The sequence below is a fragment of the Phragmites australis genome, chromosome 2, assembly GCF_958298935.1.
Source record: "Phragmites australis chromosome 2, lpPhrAust1.1, whole genome shotgun sequence".
Classification (NCBI taxonomy): domain Eukaryota; kingdom Viridiplantae; phylum Streptophyta; class Magnoliopsida; order Poales; family Poaceae; genus Phragmites; species Phragmites australis.
The window spans coordinates 5,460,842-5,484,192 of NC_084922.1; the positions used below are offsets into that span (position 1 = coordinate 5,460,842).

General features: G+C 39.8%; 1 protein-coding gene and 1 long non-coding RNA gene across 2 annotated transcripts; both read right to left on the bottom strand.

The window, feature by feature from the left end:
- Nucleotides 1-8,759: 8,759 nt before the first annotated feature.
- Nucleotides 8,760-13,335, bottom strand: LOC133895878 (chloroplastic group IIB intron splicing facilitator CRS2, chloroplastic-like). Its single transcript, XM_062336401.1, has 8 exons — nucleotides 13,004-13,335; nucleotides 12,801-12,885; nucleotides 11,673-11,740; nucleotides 10,998-11,048; nucleotides 10,829-10,902; nucleotides 10,192-10,250; nucleotides 10,031-10,107; nucleotides 8,760-9,231 (listed from the first exon to the last, which is right to left on the bottom strand). Exons 1-8 carry the CDS (start codon nucleotides 13,232-13,234, stop codon nucleotides 9,115-9,117), a joined length of 762 nt encoding a protein of 253 aa, XP_062192385.1. The 5' UTR covers nucleotides 13,235-13,335; the 3' UTR covers nucleotides 8,760-9,114.
- Nucleotides 13,336-16,192: 2,857 nt separating this feature from the next.
- Nucleotides 16,193-17,481, bottom strand: LOC133909786 (uncharacterized). Its single transcript, XR_009908432.1, has 3 exons — nucleotides 17,041-17,481; nucleotides 16,683-16,805; nucleotides 16,193-16,610 (listed from the first exon to the last, which is right to left on the bottom strand). It is a non-coding gene; the product is annotated as an uncharacterized LOC133909786 (long non-coding RNA).
- Nucleotides 17,482-23,351: the final 5,870 nt, after the last annotated feature.

A 23,351-nucleotide genomic window follows, 5' to 3' on the forward strand; every position in this document is an offset into this window, starting at 1 on the left:
CACCATCAACTTCCTCTCCTTCAAGTGCATAATCTATTCGATAAGCTCTCAGCAGAGGGCAACCATCACTAGCTCTTCTGTCCAGGCGGGCCTCAGCAGCAGCGAAAGACCCCAGTATGGGAGTTCCGATGGACTGGGCTGGCAATAGAACCAATTCATGTGCCACCCAACTAGGAGCACTTGGCGACGAAGTCGATGTACTCTGCCAACTTGCCCTCCCGAAGCCAAAATCCAATGCCACTAGCATCTATGTTCTGAAACCCCTTCAATGCGTAGAAATACCTGAAGAGGTCAAAGGATGGACGAAAACCCAAGAACGCCTCGCACAAATGTATGAAGATGCTTAGCATGATGATGGAGTTAGTGTTGAGGTGGATGAGGTCCACGCCATAGAAATTGAGCACCTCCAAGGGAAAACTGGAGGAAGGGAAGCAAAAGAAGTCTAGAAACACCACCATCTAGGTGATGTATGGGCTTGGGGATCGTCTGCCAAAAGCCGGCAAACAAGGGATTAGAGCTCGTGGAGGGATCATCACATCGATCTCTGCCATAATCAGGGCCTCCTCAGTGATCTTAGACTCCTACCAGGCCAGGATCGCGCTCACCATATCGTTGGTGCCGAAGCTTTCCTTCTCAGCCTTCTTCTAGCGCGAGGAGCATGAAGAAAATGATGAAAAACAAACAATTACGGTGGGTGAACGGCAAAGTGGGCTCCCCATATGCTTTTATACATGACAATGGAGCACTGGGACATCTCTTCCATTGACACCGTGTCACGACTAGAGGCCACAACCTCTTGCATTCCAGTGATGTCACATTTAGTGTCTGACGCATGTGGGGCAGTTGGAGCATTGGCTTGAGGATTTCGACACACCGTGCTATTCGGCATGCATATTTTCTCACCGCAATCATGATTTCCTGCAAAGGAAGAGATTCTCACTATCTAAATTTTTCGATGCGACAGTGATAAGTTTTCCCCTCTCCGTCCACTCGTGGGAACGAGATCATTTTTTACAAATGATTAGAAAATCTACCTAGATGGAACACCTTCTCGAGGACTCGCTTGAGAATTCGGAGGCGTTCGGAATCTTGAGTAGGTGATCTGAGAACCTGAAGAACCCGGTTAGATGTTTCACCCTAATCGGGGACCGGAGTCTTACTCGATGACATAGTCAGACAAAAAGCTTATCTTTACTAGCCATGTACTTGATCCGTCGAAACCTCATTTCAAGTATTGATGGGGGGCTTGACTATGAATACTGGATAATTACCATATCTGGACACCCTCAGGGTTTTTCGTAATTCTAGAAGCATATCTCTATCTCTAGGAAGGGGATCCATGGATGAAAGAACACTACATGTAAGTACCCAATGTGTCCCGTAAATAGAAAAACTTATCTCCAAGAACATACATATATATATACACACACGATGAGTCTATTCTGCGCCTAGGCGCAATAATGAACTACGTTGCGCCACCCTCAGTTGTTGCAACCACCTTCACATCACCCCAGTTACGACTAAGAAACTAGTCAGTTACGACAGCACATATAGGTGAGTTCGATCACATGACAAGAAGTGTATAATTACGAGAAGCATTGTAGTTTACTGTTGCGCCACCCCCAGTTACAACTAAGAAAATAGTAAGTTACGACAGCACAGATAGTTGAGTTACGATCACTTGACAAAAAAATCAGCTACGATAGCAATTATACTGCTTTTTGGATCGTAGCTGGGGTGTACGCAAAGGTGACCCAGTTGCGATCATAGCTACGATTAAGAAAATAGTCAGTTACAACAGCACAGATAATTGAGTTACGATCACATGACAAAAAAGTTAGTTACGATAGCAACTATATTATTTTTTTGGATCGTAGCTGGGGGTGTGTGCAGAGGTGACCCAGTTGCGATCACATGACAAAAATGTACATAATTACGACTAGATAAGGTACACAGTTACGATCATATATATTTGTAGTAACTGACCTATCTTGTGAGTCGCAACTATACCGTTTTTTGAATCGTAACTACGGTGTGACGCAATAGTAAACTACAGTACGGCTAGGCACATAATGAAGCCCGGTGCACCTACAGAAGAGAGATCCAAGAAGTCACTCAAACCTTTCTACAAGCTAGAAGATATCCAAAGTCGAGCAAGAAAGTCGTTGACTAGGTTTAGATCTATCTAGGCTAGACATATACCCCTTGTAACAGGCTTAGATCAATACAAGATAAACAAAATGTGTGGTTATTATCTTCAAAGATACCCAAACCTGGATAAAACCCTGTGTGTTCTCCTATAATTTGTCTACTTGAAGCATCCCCTACCTCTTCAATAAGTTCGTTAGATCGGTGGTTCACAAATCGTCGACAATAATCATATTTCATCTCAAGCCCTCTTGTGATTTTAAGACCCCTCACTCTTGGGGGAGCAGCTCGGCAAGATGACATGAAATGGATACCAATCACCTTGACTCGAAAGGAGTATTGTCAAGATTTGATTCCAATGAAATGTCCAATCAATTAGTGATTATTATTAATCAATAGAATTCTCCAAACAATCAATATTTAGCTTGAATTCCAACAGATGATGTTTCCACCAACAAAAATCTCTTGACCCCTCCCATTTTCACCTAATATAGCAGAGAGCGGAGACTCTGCGGGTGACTCGAGGGAACCGCTCGATTCTGGTCAGCCCCTCCTCGCCGGCATTCGCCGATGTAGAGGGGGTTGACCGTTGATGGTGGATCTATGTATAGGCTGCTAGGATTAGCCTAGGTAGCTTAGGTTTCCTCTCAGTGGCGATGTCAACATAGTCACTAATGAGGCTTTTGATCCCTCTGCCCTTCACTGGCGATGGTGTCAACTCCAACGAGGTTCCCGATGTAGTGCATGTGAGGTATGTATCTCCTATCTTGTATGCGACAGGGTTGGAAGCTTGTGTACACCCTTGTTTTGGGTGTTGTGACTTCCGGCTCGCCATCCTTGATGCCAATGATGTTGGTTTGGTTCTCCGGGTTGCCGATTCAGTTGAAGCTGAAGACATTGGTGTCGGATCTATTTCCTCCTGGGTCTAGCAGAGGGATGGCCGAGGTTCCCCAACAGTGATGATCTCTTGCGGCAAATCATTGTTTGATGTCTCTGTGTTGGCCTGGGTTGGACAATTTTTTGGGTCACTTCTTTGGGTGTGTCTGAAGATGGCGACGCTAGATGTATTCTCTCTTTCAACTCCAATAAGGTGATGGCCGATGAATGTTCACAGGGTTATAGGTGTCTCAATTAGCAGTCCGAGGCGGCTCTTGCAGCCTACCAAGGTTGGTGTCACCTTGCTGGACATGGAAGTGAGCTTTGTTCCTGCCTTCATTTTCTCCCCTACAAAAGCTGTGTGCAACGGTCAGGATGCGGTGGGTGAGGTCGGAGTCAGAGCAGATACATAGGAGGGCTTGGCTGTCCTTTATTGTAATTTTATTCTATTACTAAGGACCTCTCTTTAAAACTTAGGATGCATGTCTCTGTGCTTATTAATATAAATCCAACCCTTCGCAGAAAATAAAAAAGATGATGTTTCCACCAATTTGTAAAACTGTAGCAAAAAGTTCCATTAACCTTTGGTACGATAAAACAAGGGAAACGGTAAGAAATCTGATCCATCAATTTGGAAACATATTCGGTGTTCCATGAGATCAACCAAATAAATAGTCATTTTTATTAAAAAAATTAACATAAATATATTCATCCTCTGTAAGGGGTAGAAGCTAATGGTTAGTCAGAACCGGTTCCAGCCCATCCCAGATGCTAGTGGTGACCCTATCAAAATTAAAAAATAACGTAGAGAAGTCAAGTTGCTATGTTCTATAAAGAACCTTTGTCCTCTTTAACTTCAAAACTCCTCATCTACTTGTCCTTTTCTTCCAATTCTAAGCTTCCTTATAGGATGAGCAACTTTAGGACCCCATAAAGATACCAACTTCTTTCGGAAAATCTATTATGTTTTGGTTCCAGGACGAATTGTCTGAAAGAAGCTGGGACGGTTGGCGGGTAAGGGATCACAAATGCTTTCCTCACAGACTGCAATTTGCAGCAAAGCACATGCTCTTTTCTTGTAATATATACAAGTTCCGCAGGACTAATCGACCAGTATACATACAAGCATTATCTTATAAGCTTCAAATCTTTAACAAAAAAACACAAAGATATTTGACTAAAAACAGAACACACAGATGTTAGCAGAAGCGATTCTTCAAAAAATATTAGCAGAAGTGGATCAGTGCAACGAAAATTTCTCGAACTATGTGTATGTATATTTGGCTATTCTGATACCAATTAAATTGTCAAGAAGCATAATCTGTAGAGGCACATCCTAATCCAAAAATCGAGTTCTTATAACACTACAATATCACAGTTAAGCTCATCTGATGCAAATTACTATTATTTGATCCTAGAAATGCAATTAATCATTGCAATTAGAAGTTGGTGCTAGAAGGCAATGTTAGAACCGAACCCAAATAGAAGCATTAATCATAATTCTTGTGCTAACTTATTTTATTATTTGTCATGGAGCTCTATTTATGGATTTTGGCAACTTATGCTGGAGCTGGACCCAATACACTGCATCCAATATAGGAGTCTCTAGGTAGTTCTCCAATGCTGATAAACATATCCCCCTGTTTGATGATGATTCTATTCTAATATTTAGGAATCAAATGCGAGGTGCATCTGTTTTCCTTTTGTATCGTCCCACTAGCCACTTCCTAGACTATGACCGAAAACAACCATAAGGTTAGTGAATCATCCCAATGTTCCCCTGATTAAACATTAGGGGCTATACTACAAGGGACGACTTAATTTGGGTGTTGCATAGGTCAATACATTTTTCTTGCTGCAGTGGTCTCCACCTTGCGCTGCAGAGTACCAGACCTAGACATTCTTTAGCCTCAAAGCAAAAGGAACGCAGCTTATGTACCCTTATTTGCTTTCATACTGTTGTCCTATGCCAACTTGCCACGATCTACTCTGTAGTCTAGAGTTCATCTGTTCATGGTCAGGAACAGTTTAGCTTCAAGCTGGCTATGCATAGTTTGTATTTTTAGGTACAATGTTTACCATTGTGTAATTCCAAAAACAGAATGTATCCTACTGACTATCCAATCACATAAAAACGAGAAAAACTGGTTCTGATCCTGAATATGATGTACAAAACTACTGCACGAATGCTCTTAGGTTCAAGGCATGATAAAAAGGAGATAGATAGCTTGTCACTTAGTGTGGCTATCACAAAGCTTCTTAGTTGGCACTCTATTCTGTAAAGTACCTAACGCAGTAACACACTGTGGAACGTTTAATCACAACAGGGAAAAATAAAAACACCACTCAGTAGCTTGATGGAGGTGACGGCAAGGCACAAGTGTACGCCACTTGGAATTTGATTAAAAGCTAGGCACGTCACTAGGTCTCAAGTTTGTGTTTTTTTTTTTTTTTTTGTTGCCTCAACAAAGGCTCCTGGTCACATCCGTGACATTTTTGTTAGTTGATTGCAAGCACAAAGTTGGCAACATTTAAGATCACCCGAATCCCAGCAGGGGGCCACGGCAAATTGTGCTTTCAAAGGAAAATCCTTCTTTTTGGGTCATGATGACAAGTTCAGAGCATAGTTTAATTCCCAGAGTGACCTCACCCATTTCACTCCTAAGAAATACATATATATAGATATAACACTCAGCAACCATATCTCTTTATTATCTCCATAAGTGCTTTTTGGGCCACCACAGGAGAATAAAGAATAGATTGGCTTAATAATTGAGTTTGGTGTCTTCCTTCAGAACAAGTTGGAAAGCTAGTAAACAAACCCAAGCAATCTGAGCAAGGACTATAAACTATGCTATAGCATTCCAAGTGACATTACCTGCTCCATAAAAATAAGCACCTGAGATTGGGTGGATTTCACTTAAAGTCATGTGGAGTGATTCTCCGGTATACTTAACTACACAACAAGGGATTAAAGAAACACCTAGACCAAAATCTAATAGTCTAGAATGTCTAACGCTCAATACCACAGAGAAAAGTTTAAAACACATGGATCCAGTGTAGAGCGCGAAATAAGCTAATACAGCTACGATTACACTTGGTAAATCTAATACAGCTCTGCAAGCGAGTGATCAGCAGATGGATGCACATGGATTATATGTATGATTACTTCATGCCCTAGTTGTGTTAAGGCTTTAAGAAAGGGGTTAGCAAGTAGTTTAGGTAACGTGATGGTGGAGGAAGAGCTTTATAAATCTAATCTTTAAAACTTTGGAAACCACTTAGTGATTTGGAAAGAATTAGACGCATATTTTAATAGAAAAGGTAGTGGAAGTGAGGTTATTAGACTAATGCTTTTAGGTAGTGAAACCAAGGTCAAAACTAATCCTTTGACAAATATCGTATCTGGTGTGATGTGTTAGACAAGCCACCTGATTGTTATTCCCAACATCACACCATAAGTTACCTTTGGCTTGCATGGGGGTATAGCAGAGCTGCACTCAAACTAGTTTTTCCCTATTTGCACTTTGATGCTCTAGTAGAAAGCTAAATTAATCAGAGTAAGTTACTTTTATTTCATTTTGTTTTTCCTACTGTGGGTAGAGAAAACAGCCGATCACCCTAATCAAACTAGCTTTCCCTATTTTATTTATGATGTTATCTTCTGGATATTTTTTCACCAATGGGTAGTAGTTCTTGGTGCTAATCTGAGAAGAATGACACAGAGGAGGGACACCTTGGGAATTGTTACTGAAAGTAGGCCTTTCAAAGCAATATATAATAGCAATTCAAATGCAAGAAATTTCATGTGTATCTTGCATCTCTGTACCAAGTATCAACAAAGAGCTAATAGCTATTACATATTTCATTTTTAAAGGGGTTTTCATTTCTTGCTTTTAATTTCACGCATTTCAAACATTGGGCAGTGGTATGTATAACCTTAACTGACTTGCAACAGAATCAAATCGTGGGAAATTGTGTGGTGGTAGATACTAGATATGGATACTGTTCTCTATATATAGAATTTTATTTGTCATAGAACTCTAATACTATTTCTATCTTATATCTGATTAATCTGCACCATTGGAATCCAAGCCCACCAAAAGAAGAGGTGTAGATAATTTCAGTAGCTTGCCTACTGCTCAAATAAAATAGGCGGTGCCGATCTTCTTCATTTTTCTTCGATTAATGAAAAAATTTCTACCTCTCAGAACAAACATGGAAGATCCCTTCAACAACATTTTCACAATAAACAGGTGATCCATTAAATAAATTTTATGGTTACATAACAAAAGAATGCATCCACCTTTCCATGGAAAAAACAATTATCTTGTTTATTATGTTCTAGACAAAGGGAAGCCTATGAACCTAATATCACTGTTCCTAGAGCAGTATGTGAAAAAGAAGGGAACAAAAGATGGAGTTTGCCAATTGCCATCAAGCTAATAATTAACAAAAGGCTTATAGAAATTAGTTCATGAACTTAATTGCCAAATCACAAATTTTATTTCATAAGGCTCAATAAAGATGATTTGACGAAACATAGGCGTGCATGTGGTTTTGAGTAAAAAATGAAAGCAGCAAACAGAAAAGCGTATATAGCAGTTCATAAGGGTAATATAGTGCTTGGCAAAATCAGGCTCCGTAAATCTTTAAAATAAAATGAGCACCGAGGGAGAAGACGTCCTCTGGGATTTCATTAAGAAGATGCCGCACTTCGAACCCAGGCTGGCTCAGTAAGATCGTGCTCGACTGACCTTTAGCACCGTGAAAGACTTAACAGCCTCTGTAAATCTAACTTATAAACCAAACCTATTACATATAACAGATGCCCTATTAAATTGAACCTAGTATTATGCATGCTCCGCGCTACTTATTGTGTACTAGTTCACAGCTAAAGATGTTCCTGTTAATGACTCGTGGTCATAAAAGTATATGGTCCCAAGTCAAGAGCTACTCAACTAATTTTCAGTACATTCTGCATACATTTAATAGAAGATCAGCATACACACAAGTATAGGTATAGGTATAGGTAAACCAGGCATGAAATGAGAAGGTGATTCGATTATTATCTCCACTATGTGTATCAACTTGGAAGTCCAACGGTTCTGTCAGCACCTAAAACTCTAAAAGACCTTGCATCCTTAAATAATCACATAGCATATTGTTCAAGGGCTTGTTTTTAAACTTAGTCTAGACATTGGTTGCAAGATAGTTGAGATGACATTTAACCATGAGAAAACCTGTTCGAGCCAGCCACCACGAAACTTCTAGATTAGTCATGAATTATAGAAAATGAACTACGGCTACATTAGCTTCACTCTGGTTCTTCTAGATGGTAGAATAAGTTAACTGTTGCAAGAAGTTGTGCTAACTTTCACATAAGTGCATAAAACAAGAAAAAAATTCTACCTATCTTTTGCCAGACAAGTTCAGACTGACATACCAGAATAAGAAAATAATAACTATATTTCATATTCATGTCCTTATCAAAGAAGTCCAGGGGATCTCATAAAATAATTTTCTAAAGGACAAGATAACGTAGAGGCTTAGACATCTCTAACCATAACATGGCACACTACTAAACAACTTTACCACATCAAGTTGAAGAAAACGAATTGTACGGACAGAGATAATATATATACACCTTTGTGACCACTTCGTAGGGAAATTATCCACTCCAACAGGGACAGCTGGTATCTATTCGCATGGACAGAATCACAGACATAGGAAAGGGGAGAATCAAAATAGTCTATATTTCCTCTTTTACATCAAACTCAAATGTCTTAGTAACTAACAGAAGAAATAAGTGTTTTTACATGGCCTTGGTCAAAATAACCTAGTTTATACTCCAATTTCAGTAAACTATATGTTCTCTTTAGGGAAATGCGGGAAAAAATACTCTACTTTATGTACACCCAGATAAGTTATTAATCACCTCAAAACTACAGGACACTTCGGCAGCAACTCAGTGCACCTAGGTACGTTGAGCAAAGCTACAAATTACCATACACAACACTTCAATGATGTTGGTGCATATCAGGTTTTCTTGCATAAGTTAACCCAAGCATCTAACAGATCCTCAAACGGTCAAACCCTGTGGAACTTGTACTTCTGCATCAGGTTGAATCTTTCAATACTTCCACTAAAACCCTTTAGCACAAGGGTCCTCACAGCATCCACCCCTTGCTCCAAAGCAGTGTCGATCTTCATCAAAGTTATAAAACAGGTTTAAATCAACAATCCAAGTAGCAGCTATATCAAAAAGTTCCTACAGAACGTGCGAATAGCACGGTGATAAGACCTCTAGGTGTGAGGCTACCAACTATGGTTCGAACTCTGGTTCTCACAAAAATAGACCCCTTGTTGTGTGTTCCCGATGGTCGTGGCGTGGTCACTCAGCGATATCGTGCGGGTTGTAGCTGGTTTCCGGGGCCTTTTCTCGACCTTAATGCAATGCCTTTGGGATGTCTCTCCCCTTGGGTTGAGTTTTTTAAAAAAAGTTTCAACCAGAAAAGGGCGGACCACTAGGAAACAAGAATGTTAAGGCTTAACTAACAATAGTTTTCCTTTAGGATGATAAAGTAAAAGTTTAGATTCTTAGTGTTCTTTTCCAGAACCAACTTTGCAAAACCCTTCCCCATTAGCAGAAGCTTGAGTTGGTATTGATAACAATACATATAAATCAAGATAGTCCCTTTGCGCCTATAACTAAAGTGTAAAACCTAGTTGGAGCACTACTCCACATTGTGTAGTCTGTCTAACATGGAACCAGATCCTTAATCTTTGCATAGAAATAATATGTGTCTACACTTTACAGACAATCATTTAACACCATTACAGCCTACACCCACATTAATATGCATCAGTTATGATAATCCAGCCAAATGGTGGAAGAACTTTTATCTACGGTCAATAGTGGAGCAGAGTGAAAAGGAAAGGAAAGGGAATTTCAGAATTTGTCATATCTTCTTCTGAACGCTTAACCACAGAACAAAGACAATACCTGCACTCTTTCCTCTGAACTAAACTTCTGCAGAAGGAAAGCTCGTGTGTCCATTTTGCCAGGTGGGCTACCAATGCCTGTATCCAACAGCCAACAACTCAACACTGGCATGAACTATCCATGAAGTATGGAAGAGTAAGGTCATGAAAGTAGTGGTGAACCTATAGATAAACGAGGAAATTCCCGGCAGCCATCCAAATTCTCAATCACATTCTGTAAGCTGTTTTTCAGAGAAAATGGTTATTGTAATGCGAAGGCAATGAACCTTAACTATTACAATCACAGAGATAGCTACTTCAAAAGTATGGTGCCCATAAGTAAATTGTAACATGACATCTTCACTCACAAAGTTATGAAGTTTCACACCAATGAATTAACCTTGAGTCAAGAGACTCAAGACTATTACATCTGCAGATGCACCGGCATATCCAAGTATTAAAGTTTGATGCAGTAAAACATCACAAGCCACTAAATCTTGCAAAACTCAATTTGTTGGTTCTTTGAAGTCCAGACAAACATCTCAACACAAACTATCTATCAAATTGTAAATATTCCAGTAGATATCAGGATAAGCAAATCTTATTTGACAAGTAAATATATACGCTATATTTGGGTGCATTAGACTATGTGTTTATTCAATTCATGCTCACTTATTGAACTATAGAATTCACTAAATGAAGTGGCTGAACTAGTTCTGCTGTGTTCTATATGTGAGTGAAATCAGCATGTTTCTTATGACTAGATGAGGTAGCAAGCCCATATGATTCGATTCAAATTATTTGGAAATTTGAATATTACCCATTATGGCGGCCATGACCACCTTTCCTTTGAAGCCGTAATACACCATTGGGCAGACTCATCTCATCATAAATCTGAAGGGAAAAAAACTCACAGACATCAGTCAACTTTGAGTTTATCATAATGACTAACAGCTGTAGATCATAAAAAGAAAAATGATGAGGGGTACCAAAAGGATGTGTCGCAATGGTACTTGGTAATAGGCGGCAAGTGGTCCAATCTTCACATGACAACAGGACATTTTAGGTTAGTGAACTAGTGATACATGGTAAAATATGCTCAACTAGTCTCGACATCTTCTAGTAGCATGTCACATAAGACATGCTGTGTGATGTTTTAGCAAAATGTGAAGAAACATGCGTTCAACCAAACTGACTACTCACTGGAAACCGATTTATAGACACTTAAGAATGTTTAAAGATAGATAATAAACTTGAAGCTGTCTGCAGTGACATATGGTCTCTTATTAATAACTGATATATCTATACCCTAGAATAAGCTAAAAAACAACTTCAACCAAATATTTATTAAAGAGCTATACTTGTTTGTTGTGTATTTTGTATGCACTGCTAACAGGCAGTATTCCTTCGGGGCGGGGGGGGGGGGGATCCATTGTTCAAAATTATGGTCACGTTGTACCAATTATTTCATTGAAGGTTATGAATATCAAATAGACATATGATATGCATGTGTATATGTTGCAATGTTTAAGCAATAAGGAATGCAACAATTCCAATAAGTAATTCATTTCCTGAGAAACATTTATTTAAGTAACTAACATATAATTGTCCCTTACATTTCATAAGCTAATCATTTCAACTAAGAAAGACTAAGAATAACTCACAGCCTCCCCACTGTAGTTCATGTATGATTGTGGTTTTACCAGCAAGACTGGCACCTCGCCAATTGAACCTGCACTAAAATTCAACCCAAAGGATGGGTTAAAACAATATTAATAACACAGTTACGACAATAGCTGTTTGCAACTTATAGTTATGCTTCCAGTAATTCACTGGACTGCCCATACTTATATGCTCCAGGGTTGCTTTAATTTCTTTTGAATAAATCACACTTACACCATTATGCATATCTTATGTCTCCAGGGTATACTTTTCTAATGCTACGATCAACAGCTGAAATTTGAAATTCCAATCAGTACGTCAGGATATTTTCTACAATGGTCCTTTGCAGTACAGTAAGGACTAAGTGAACTGCATGATCTTACAGGATCAGAATAGAACAATAACAGAAACCAAATGCCAAATGAACATGAGGAAGTGCTATCTAGTTTTCTCTAGGAAAATATCCAATTTGTCGTTTAAACTTTTAGCTCAGTTAGTACCAAGCACTTATTTTCAAAGGGAGAGAATCCTCATGAATGCACAGCTTGTGTCTCAACAAAGAGGGGCTACTTAAAACACTTCCCATCAGTGGGCACAAATGTATGCCTAATTGCTTTTAGTGATAGGAGACCACAGAACCAAATAAGTCATAAAATACAAAGAAGAAAAGATAAGAACCACTTTTCAGTTTTCACCAACCAATATGTTCACTGAATGCAATACTAACTAAATAATAACTTCAAATTTATTTTTCTTAAACTTACACATATTAAACATGCTTCGACAAAATAGAAGAATAAAACTCATCATCATAATGAATAGCTAAATATTGAGTTACATGGAGGTTTCTCCACAGATCAATTGCCTCAACCACCATACTTTAGCTCGAATCTAGGTCCAGTTGCTGAATCACACACAAACGGCTGCATACTTACTACCACAAAGATTGATATTCAACTATGCCACCAGCGTGAACACCATTCCGAAGCAGAATGGCTATAGATTAAAAAATAGATAGGTTCCCTTCTTCACTGATAATCCCCAAATAATGCAGCAAGGATAGAACACATCAAACAGGAGAAAGTAGCACCTAAGTAGACACAATCCGGGGGAATAAGCGAGTTAGCTACCTACTCCCAGCAGCGACTTGGACTGGATTGTGTTCATCGTGATTCCCTCGTCCAGCGCGATGCGATCCACCATCTCAAACCCCACCTAATAATCCACACAAGCGCACGAGCGCGCGCGCAAGGGAAGGGGAGAGTGAGAACCACCACCTCAGAGCGGAGGGGAACCGGAATACAAACGAACGAATGGTTGCGTCGGTGCCAACATTGTGGCGCGTGCCGCGGTACTTGCCACCTGGGTTGCCGAGGCCGGCGATGAGCCAGGGCGTGTGCTCCGCCGGCCCCGCCGCGGGGTCGGGGACGGAGGCGACGGCGACCATACGCGGACGGCCAATACGGCGGAGTGGGGAGACGGGGGTCCGGCGGGGCGCGGCGAGGGTGAGGAGGGGTGAGGAGAAGTGAGAGGAGGCGGTGGGAGCGGCAATGGCGAGCGACATAGCTGGCGGGCGGGCGAGCGAGCGAGCGAGAGGAGGTGGAGGCGGCGAACCGAACCGATAGGGCGAGGGGGTTTGGTTTGGAAAATATCTCGAAAGGGGGATTGGGTTTGTGCCTTGTGATGGGTTAAATGGGCCGGAAGTATGTATGGGTCGGTGAATGGGTAGCATCAGATAGGACTTTTTTATTTTTACATTTTCTGACATTAATATTTAAATAAATATATTTTTAATAGAAAGATTTACATAAATAGACGTTTACCGTCCACTGAGACGATGGGTATGATATGGTGATACGGGTACCTCTTACCGTTCTTTCAGATGACGAGTAGGCCTCACACTCTCCTTACCGTCCTCCAAAAGAGTGGTTAGCGTCCGTGCCAGTGGTGGTTAGCCCATTCCGTGTGCCCGCCCCTCACCGTCTTTTGAGAGGGTGGATAGCGCCCCTATCGCTCTCTCAGGAGGCGGTTAGCCTAGTTTTATTATAAAAATAACAAAAAATTCATAAGTTATCTAAGATAAAAATAACATAAATCATAGAAAATATTTAAGTGAAGATATAATAAATATATGTAAGTGAAATGAAAAAAAACATACTAAATGTTATATATAATATGTACATAAGATGAGTATATAGAATTTAAATATTACTAATAGCATATAGGCTATATCTAAGATACATACACAACTTAGTTAATAGATTAAAAATAATATAATCACCTTGAATTCAATAAGTACAACATTTAGTAGTATAAACATTACAGATGAAATGGCCCTTGGAGTTGTATGTACCTTATCTCCTGTTTCATCCAATGATAATCGTATTCTGGGGATTTTGGTCTACGTGGTGCCGGTATATATAGAAAATAATCAAAGTTAGTATCCCAGTCATCTGCCCTGTCATCAAAGAATTTGCAACGGCGTGAAGTTCTCTTAGGAGTAAGCATGAAGTCATCATCGTTGGAACCAACCCCTTCAGTTGTGATGGAAGTGATAGAAGCACGTCATCTTGTGGTTGTTGTCGAACGACCACCTCTTTCATGGTGGTTCAAATCACCACCTCTTTCACAACAGTGTGAAGGTCTCGAATGACCACCTCCGCATCTTTAGTTATGTCCGAGTAGGTAGCCATCATCGAAGAGCAGATGCAACCCTAAAAAGTTCTCAATAGGTTCGTTTAGCAACTATTCATCATAAGGGAATACCTAGTATACAAAAAGAGCATACGAAAATATAAACATATCTTAGAAATGCAACATAACAATTAACTGGTACATGTAATAACGATGAACATCCCTTAATGTGCTCCTCGTACTGCAAAAGGTGCGTAAATATCGGGTGTTCTCGCTTGCTAAAACACTTTGCTATGTCGTCTAGTTCGTACACCCTAATATATCTCTCTGACGTTACTCTAACAAGTGTGTCTTTAGGTCCATGGAGGTCACAGAGCTTACCATTTGCCGTCATTCCTCCGTGATGAAACAGGGACAGCGGGTAATGGTCTGTCATTTCGATAGTACTTTGTTCAGGTTCTTCTCCTTAAACATATTGTCACCTTTTTCCTAGGTCTCCCTCATAGTCTGTAGGGCTATCATTGAGAATTTGGGTGTTCACCAAAAATCATGGCTTGAGGAGGTAGCCATGGTTTGGTATTAGGTATCAGATGGTAGTGGTGTTTTGGAAAATTACGATGTCATGACATTCTCGTTGTCTCAGGCTCGCCTTTCATAAGCAGAAATCGATGGTGTATGCACCAAGTGTAGGTATGTAATTTAGAGACGGTGCATGCATTGGATACCTTCTTGCAGCAAGCAGTCACTGGACTATGAGTAGTCAGCAGCGTGCGGTCACATCAGTCTAAAAAGGTGGCTGCAAGCGATTTTGTCAGTCTGAAAAGTTGACAGTGAGGGGTCGTATCTCCTTGAAAAGGTGGCGGCGAGAGGTGACTTCACTCTGAGAAGTTGGTAGAGTGATGTAATATGGGATTAAGAAATGCATTAATGACATGTACAAATTTGTAAGTAGTAATGTCTAAATTTGTAATACATAGAAAACAGATATGTACGAATATGTAAGACTAGATGCGTGGTATATGTTATTCATCACGTAGCTGATGAAGGCAGATCATTGGACGTAGATACGAATATGTGAGGTAAAAAAGGTTTGTAGAATAACGACCGGTGATAATTCATTTAAGTACGGTTACATAACACAGTTATACTGTCATACGACACATATAGGAAAGTTACAATTTTTGTGACGTTAGGTATCATGGTCGATACAAAACGTAAACATAACATGTTAACACGTCTTAGTGAAAGTAAATAGCCGGCCTACAGTGGAGTCACACCCGAGTCAATTCTTGGCACTAGATGCTTCTTTCTTACACGCTTGTGCGCGGGCTTCTTTCTCATGCCTCCAGTTCAGCTCATCCTTGTCCCACTTCTCCCTTTGATTCACCCATTCCTGGTTTTTTGGGGATATGAAATCATTGGTCCACTTGTGAAATGCACACACTCCCGTTGGTGGCTGGATACGATTTGTTGCCTGCGAACGAAATGTATTAGTACAAGAAGTGAACAGAAAGTTGTGTTTTCTATGAGTGATTACCTGAGAAGATTCACACTCTTTAGGAAGTGCATCTATGTTCGAACAATAGAAGTGTCGCCTTCCCGTATGTATCCAAGTCAAATGAACACCGGACATTGCATGTTTGTCGACAATGGCATTTGAGCCTCGACATACCTTTTGGCAGTAAGCGGTTGGCATATAGTGAATGCATTGGATGCCTTCCTAAAGTGAGGGGTCAGTGGACGCGGAGTAGTTGGCATCACATGGTCACATCGCTCATAAAAGGCGGCAACATGTGGTCACATCACTCATAAAAGATGGTTTCATTAATCTGAAAAGGCACTAGCCTACGTTCACATGTAGTACATAGAAAGTATACGCGTTCGAATATATAAGACTAGTTTGCGAATCGAACATGAATGATGAAACAAACATCTAAGTTACAAAAGTAAAGATAAAATCCTACTACTTTCTCTCCCACTGTCGTTGGCTGTTTCCACCATCATGGTCCCGTCGACGCTGCCGCTGGTTCGCCCTCACGTGGCCCCTAGAGTAGGTCAGGTTGTTCGGTGGAACAACCTACCTAGTAAGCCTTGTAGCGATCACGGGAGTCGAGGTCTCCTCCAGGGTCTGCTGCATCGGTGGTAAAGCAATGGGCAACTGGGACCGCGTGAGGACATCGTAGTCCATTGTGCCCCCGAAAAGTCCCTCACGAGGTCGAATGGGGGTCCGACCTAGGCTCATCCTCTGACTTGGGTAAAATGACTGTGATGGTGCCGCTGTCGTCCATGCATAATCACTGGAGGGCCTTGTGAACGGATAAATGTATTAGATACGGTAAATATGAAAATGAATGTGTTAGTAAAATACAATGTTGTACCTACATGGTATGCAGGGGTAGCTGTAGAAGGCCAGTCGTAAGTGCTGAAATAGGGCGCGAACGGTGGAGATGCTAACGATGGAGGTGCAGGTGAAGATGTCCCGGCTTCATCACCGTGGTAACCTGCGGAAGGATGATTACATTAAATATACTATTAAATATATTGAATGTGGCAGTATATTAGCACCCATTATCTGAGGGGCCTGCGAGCGGTGAAGGTGTTGGCGTTGGCCATGGTCTAGGTGTCAGCGCTGATAAGTGTGTAGATGCACATAATATATTTTTTGAAATTAATGCATCAATAACAAAATAATATCGCTAAATATCATGTGTATGAAAAATGTGTACATGTTGTTACCAACACTGGAGGCTGTGGTCGAGGTGGCGGTGAGGATGCCGGTCCCGATGGAGGTCTTTGCACATCAAACTTTCTGGACGACTCGCATCGGCCATCAACTCCCTCCACGCGAGGCATGAGCATGAAGCTCTTCGCAATAGTTGAGGGAGGCAATCTAGGAGCTCGTTGGAGATAACGGCGCCTAGATCAAGCAACAAAAAGGGCCTACTGCCACGTGTGATCCACATTGAATAAAATTACCGTCCAAACCTACTTAGTGAGAAAAAATAAACGATTTTAATTGTTAAAGAAGTCTGAGTGACTGGTTTTTTGATTAAAGGAGCAAGATGAGACTAATGCAAGAGTTGAATGAGCAAAATGGACCTTTTCCAATCGATTACCATGGGAACTCTACGTACGCCACTAACAACTCGAAATACTAAGAAATAAGATCTTGGAATTCGGTAACATCATAAGCGACATGAGTAAAAAGAAAGTCACCGTCATGAACGATACCGTTGAAAACAAAATCATATAAGCCATGGTAGAACTAGAACCGAGGGATTTGTGCGCGCCCCGGGATAACCATCTCCTGATACTTGAAGCAGCCGTGGTTGGTGGCGGTGCCACTCGAAACAAAATGATTTGCAGACCATGACGCGCTCATCATGATCCATTTAGACGAAAGCGTGGCACAGAGTATCCTAATAATCATCGTACTCATCGTCCGTGGACTGTTGGACCGCGACCCTGTTTGCACTTTGAACTGAGCTGACATGAGATGAGATGATGAAAGGACGCACCAAGAAAAATACTAATCGTCACTGCAACCACAGACTCCCAGACACTCTCACATCCCGAGCTGAAACATTTGCTTGCCGAAGCAGCAAACCGCAACAATGGCCAGGCATGGTGTGGATGGTTCCAGTATCTCTTCCCTAGCTAAGAGGATATATAGAATTTTAAAAAGTTACTCGTTTGATTGTTTATATCTATTATTATAATAATATATTCTAATATATATAAATATATTATCTTATTTTAATTTGAGAGCGAACTTAATTCGAGCTTTACTTCGAAAGCTAGCTCGATAGATGTAGACTCTATATCCGCTCGTATAAATTTATTCACTTGTTAGTGTTATACAATTATTATTATATAATTAATTAATCATAATCTCAACTTTTACCTGCATACGTACGGTCTTAGATTCAGTCTAAAGAAACAAAAGGTTAATTTATTTTTAATAATATGAGCTGTTTATCCTATTTATAGGATACAAAACCTGGTCCGATAAACCAAACCCCCTGTATCGGCAGTGTTGTGGGGATTGTTGGTGTCGGCGTCGGTGCGAACCCTGCCGACGTAGATCTGCCAATACAGTTCGCCCGTGGCCCAGCGCCAGCCGGCGTCCGCATCACGGAGTCGCTTTGAGTCCCCCTTTGACTATCCACGCGGCAGGGCCTGCTGCCCCTGCCAGCCAGCGGCGCAGCGTCGCTGCGCGGACAAGAGTGTCATGGCGAGGAAAAGGACGCGCTTGTGCCTGTCACCTGCACGACTTGTCTGTTTGTTATTTTTTTTCTTCTCTGTCGCCACCTGTCTGGCCCGATGAGATCCGTCGCCCATGCACCTACCCTCCGCCAGTCCGTACACCGTGGCCATTGGTACGTCCTTGTCTTGTTACACTTGAAACACACAGCGGCTCACACTGCCATGATTTAGCAAGCCTATGTCGTGATAGTTATGGAGAGACTGGAGGAGTTCCTTTTTCTGGCTCCTGTCGGTGGTCCAACATCTAGCTTTTTGGTCCATCAATGAATTTTTCCTTCGACTTTTGTTGCTTTTCGGAATTGGGACTGGAAATTGAAAAGCCGCAAGCTATTCCACTAAGGCCCTACGAATAATATGGCAACTAACCGTGCACGCTATTGAGAAACCGCTGATAACCAGTGTAGTATGGCGATTTTTTGGAAAGTAATTATAAAAGTAAACACAATGTAAGAAAAAATTATTTATTTTTTATTCATATATGTTTATAATGAGGGATGTTGGCTCGTATATATATTGCTAAAACCTCCTAAGAGATAGAATCAATCTCAAAGAGATAAATACCTATTTAACGAGCTCAAATCTTTAGAGATCGAGATAGACTCAAATTCTGTTGTAAAACTTTAAGTTTACTGATACTTCTCTTGGGTATTTCTCATGAAATACATATGTCTCATCAAAACTCTAAAAAAACTAGTGGCAAAAAATAGGAGAAAGAGTATATAGCTCATGACATGGTTACACGAATTGCCTCATTAAAAACTTTAATATAAGAAATTTTAGAAAAACTCATCTGAGGAAAAAGAGTACAATCCACTTAAATATTTTGTATGATCTTCGTGATTAATTTTAGGTATTTAATATTCTTGATTAAGATTTAATTTTTCATATCGATATTATGTAAAAATTCTCTCTCTAAAATGTGCAACCATCTAAGCCTCATCATCCAAATACTATGAATATATCTTTTAAAATTAGATGCAGGGAGAGACTTACTGAATAAATCTACAAGATTTGCACATGACTTGGTATGCATTATATTCATTTCATTCATTTTATGCGATTTATAAGCATAAAAGAACTTGTGGTTTCTATGCTTTGTTAGTTGCTTTTCACATATCTCGATTGCACTTGTGCAACACAAGCAATATTATCTATATGGATAATGGTAGGGGTGTTAGTAGTGTTCAAACCATATGACTGCTAGATATGATTAATCACTCTTCTAATCCATACGTATTCCCGTACGGCTTCATATAAAACTATTATTTATGAATTGTTTGTTGAAATAGATACAAGACTTTGCTTCGACGATTTCTAGGATATTGCAATTCCATCACATAGAAAAACATAGACAGTTTATGATTCGTTGTATACGAGTCTGACAGATATCCGATATCTGGGCAGCCTACAAGACTTAGGTCTTGATTCTTTCTATAGAACAGATCCAAATCTTTGCTACTTTGCAAGTAACACAGAATTTTCTTCACGCTTTTCAAATGCCTTCTAGTGGGCTTTGCGCTATATCGGGAATTCCAATCTTAATACTTCATTCCCTCTTCTCTAGGTCTATAAGGCTCTTGATATGCTTACAATGACCTTCCAACCATGGGGTTTTAGCAGAAAATAATTTTTTCAAACCGCTCTAATACCTTCTGATAGTAGGTTGATTGATGTACTAAAATTTCGTCTATCTCATGCTCTACCTGTATACTTAAGCAAAACTTGGTTTTACCCAAGTCTTACATTTCAAATTCATACTTCAAGTACATGTTTGCTTCTTCTATTTTTTTCTTCTGTTTCGATGATATTCAGATAATCTTCATATGCAAAAATCCATTCTGGGATATGACTATTTCAACCCATATAACGACTTCTTCAATTGTACGTTATAAATGTGTCTATTTCTTCTATCCTAATTCGGTAATGGTATTTATTCATGTACCTTCATATAAATGTCCGAATCAAGGCTCCCATAAAAATATGCAGTCACAACATCCATCAATTTCATTTTTAACTCCAGGTTGACTGTCATTAAGATTAAATAGCTAAAAGTAATACCACATATCACCGAGGAATAGGTTTCTTTGTAATCAATAACTGGTTGTTGAGTAAAATCTTATGCCACTAGTCGTACTCTGTACCTTACAATTTCATTCCTTCTATTTCTCTTATGAACAAAAACCCACTTGTATCCTACTGTTTTGATGTGGGGAGTTGTGTGGCATACTGGCCCAAAAACCTCTCTTTTGTTCAGGGACAACAACTCAGTTGTTATTGTCTTCTGGTAGTCTTCCTAATCTGACCTTATTCTATATTCAATGAGCGATGCAGGCTCAGAGTCATGATCTAGAACTGTGGCAATTTTATTTGCGAAGTATACGCCAACTATTGTGGTTGTTCTGTTTCAAGATTTCCCTGAATTCATACAGTTCATTGCTACATGTTGCACTTTTCGGTGCTTCAACATCTTGCTCTTCATAATTTCTTTCAGGTGTACTTTCATGTGCTTCTTCATTATTTCTTACTGTTGGAGTAAGGTCATTTAGTTTACCAGCGCTAATTTCTATTTTAGTGCGAGTATTTTCGCTGGTTTCTTCCTTCCTAGGAAGATTCAAATCTGTATACCTATTTCTTGAGGTTCTATATCATCATCAGGTCTTAACTGGCTCCCCTTCTTTTTGATTTGGGGAATTTTTATGATCGGCTACGGTAAGCTCTCATTTTCTACTTTGGTCAGACATTTTTGGCTATTTGAGACTTGAGAAACTAGATTTTTTTTGTCATTTATTTATTTTTTTGGAGCTTCTAGGACAAGATGAAGAGTACATTCTTTTGGTACTTTCACACTCTCTTGTGCATTGCGTGCATGCATATGAGATTTAGTCACACGCTTCAAATTACAAAAATGATCATGCAGATCGTTTGCTAATTTCTGCAAAACGATACTTTTTTGTACTTCATCATTTGCTTCACTAGCGCGGAGATCATGTGCCATAATTCCTTCAGTCTACCAAATAATTTCACGACATTCTTCATCCAAGGATATATTTTCTCCCATTAATAACGGTAAATTATTTTCATCAAATATGCAGTCAGCGAAGCGGGCCGCATGCAGATTTGCAGACATTGATTCTAAATATCGGATTATGGATGCAGTCTCATAACTGACGTATATTCCAACTTTTCGCAAAGATCCCATAGCGGTTCGCTGTGGCGGCGATATTATCACATAAACCATACATCTAAATTTGTATAAATGAGAAATATTTGGAATTACCCCTTGCACTAGGAGGATGTTATAGGAGGATGGTCTATAATAAATGAGAGCTATCGTCTGTAATTACACGTCCCTAATATGTAGCAGCCAAATTACTGTGCTGCAACAAAGGTTTAGCAATGAATTTTATTTCTTCTATCAGTGCTTTGGCTAGTCCATTCTGAGTGTGGACGTGTGGTACATAATGTTCAACTTTAATTCTCATACCAGTACAATAATCATTGAACGTTTTAGAAGTAAATTCTCCAGCGTTGTCCATTCTAATGGATTTCACGCGATGATCCGAAAAATTATTCCTGATTTGTATGATCTGCGAGACCACCTTCACAAAGACGTGGTTGCGAATAGATAATAGACATACATACGACCATTTTGAGGATGCGTCTATCAATACCATAAAGTACCAAAACGGGTCAGAAAGCGGTTGAATAGGACCACAAATACCTCCTGGATTCAATCCAGCAAAGCAGTGATTTCTTCTTGTACCTTCAAGGTAGACAATCTTTTTATTGATTTCCCAGTAGCACATGCAGTATATACAAAATCTTCCTGATTTAAGAAATTATTCACATTTATGTCATGACCTTGTGAGTTAGTAGTTATGTTCCTCATCATTCTAAGACAAGGTGACCTAATTTATAATGCTATATGAAGAATAATTCTGCACTGTGAAACACAGTCTTCAAGATAGTGAACACTTCAGGTGCTCTAATACAAGTGTAGTACAATCCGGTGCTCATGGAGAGAAGTTTTTTCTAGTATTATTACTTCTTCACTATCACGCTTAGTGATGAATAAGTGCTCCCTACAATCTTCTTCACCAGTTTCTACATGGAAACCGTTAGCGCGAATATCTTTAAAACTTAAGAGATTTCTTATAGATTCAGAGTACAACAATGATTCTTCGATGTGCAAAGTAATTCTCATAGGTAGTATGACTATAGCTCTTCTAGAAACTAATATACATTTAGCACTTCTAGTGATAGTTATCAATTTTTCAGAGTTATTTTCGATAGACTGAAAACACACATTTTTCTCTTAAGATGGTGTTTGTGGTTCTACTATCCACAATACACTTCCTCCATACGGGCGCTACACATATTCTATTCAATACCAAAAAATATTATTTGTAGCTAAGCTTGCTCTTCTAGAGCTTTCATTCATTCATTCAATCCTTCTAAATTCAGCAACTAGATAAATGGCTGATTACTCTAATTCTAGATGGAGTCTGCAAAATATTCGGCAACTTCATCTTTAATGGTTTTATTTTCCGCTTCATCCTTTATAGCATCTTCTATGGTAGTGGAGGAGAGCAAAGTAGGGGCATCTGTATCATTCATTAGGAGGTCTCTTTACTGTCAGTGTGGGAGCATCATCAACTTCAATGTGAGATGCTTCCCTTTCAATTGCAGCTACTTTTTCACCTCCATCCCCATTGTAATGGTGAGGTGTGCTTCTTCTGGTATGCTTCCATAACATGTTTTGGTGCTTTGCAGATTCTGTT

What these genes read in the sequence shown, in the direction of transcription:
- LOC133895878 (XM_062336401.1), bottom strand. Translation starts at nt 13,234, where the DNA reads ATGTCGCTCGCCATTGCCGCTCCCACCGCCTCCTCTCACTTCTCCTCA. An exon ending in CATTGCGACACATCCTTTTG is followed by an intron (nt 10,903 to 10,997) that starts GTACCCCTCATC and finishes TTTTCCCTTCAG; the next exon opens with ATTTATGATGAGATGAGTCT. An exon ending in GTTCAGAGGAAAGAGTGCAG is followed by an intron (nt 9,232 to 10,030) that starts GTATTGTCTTTG and finishes ACTTTGATGAAG; the next exon opens with ATCGACACTGCTTTGGAGCA.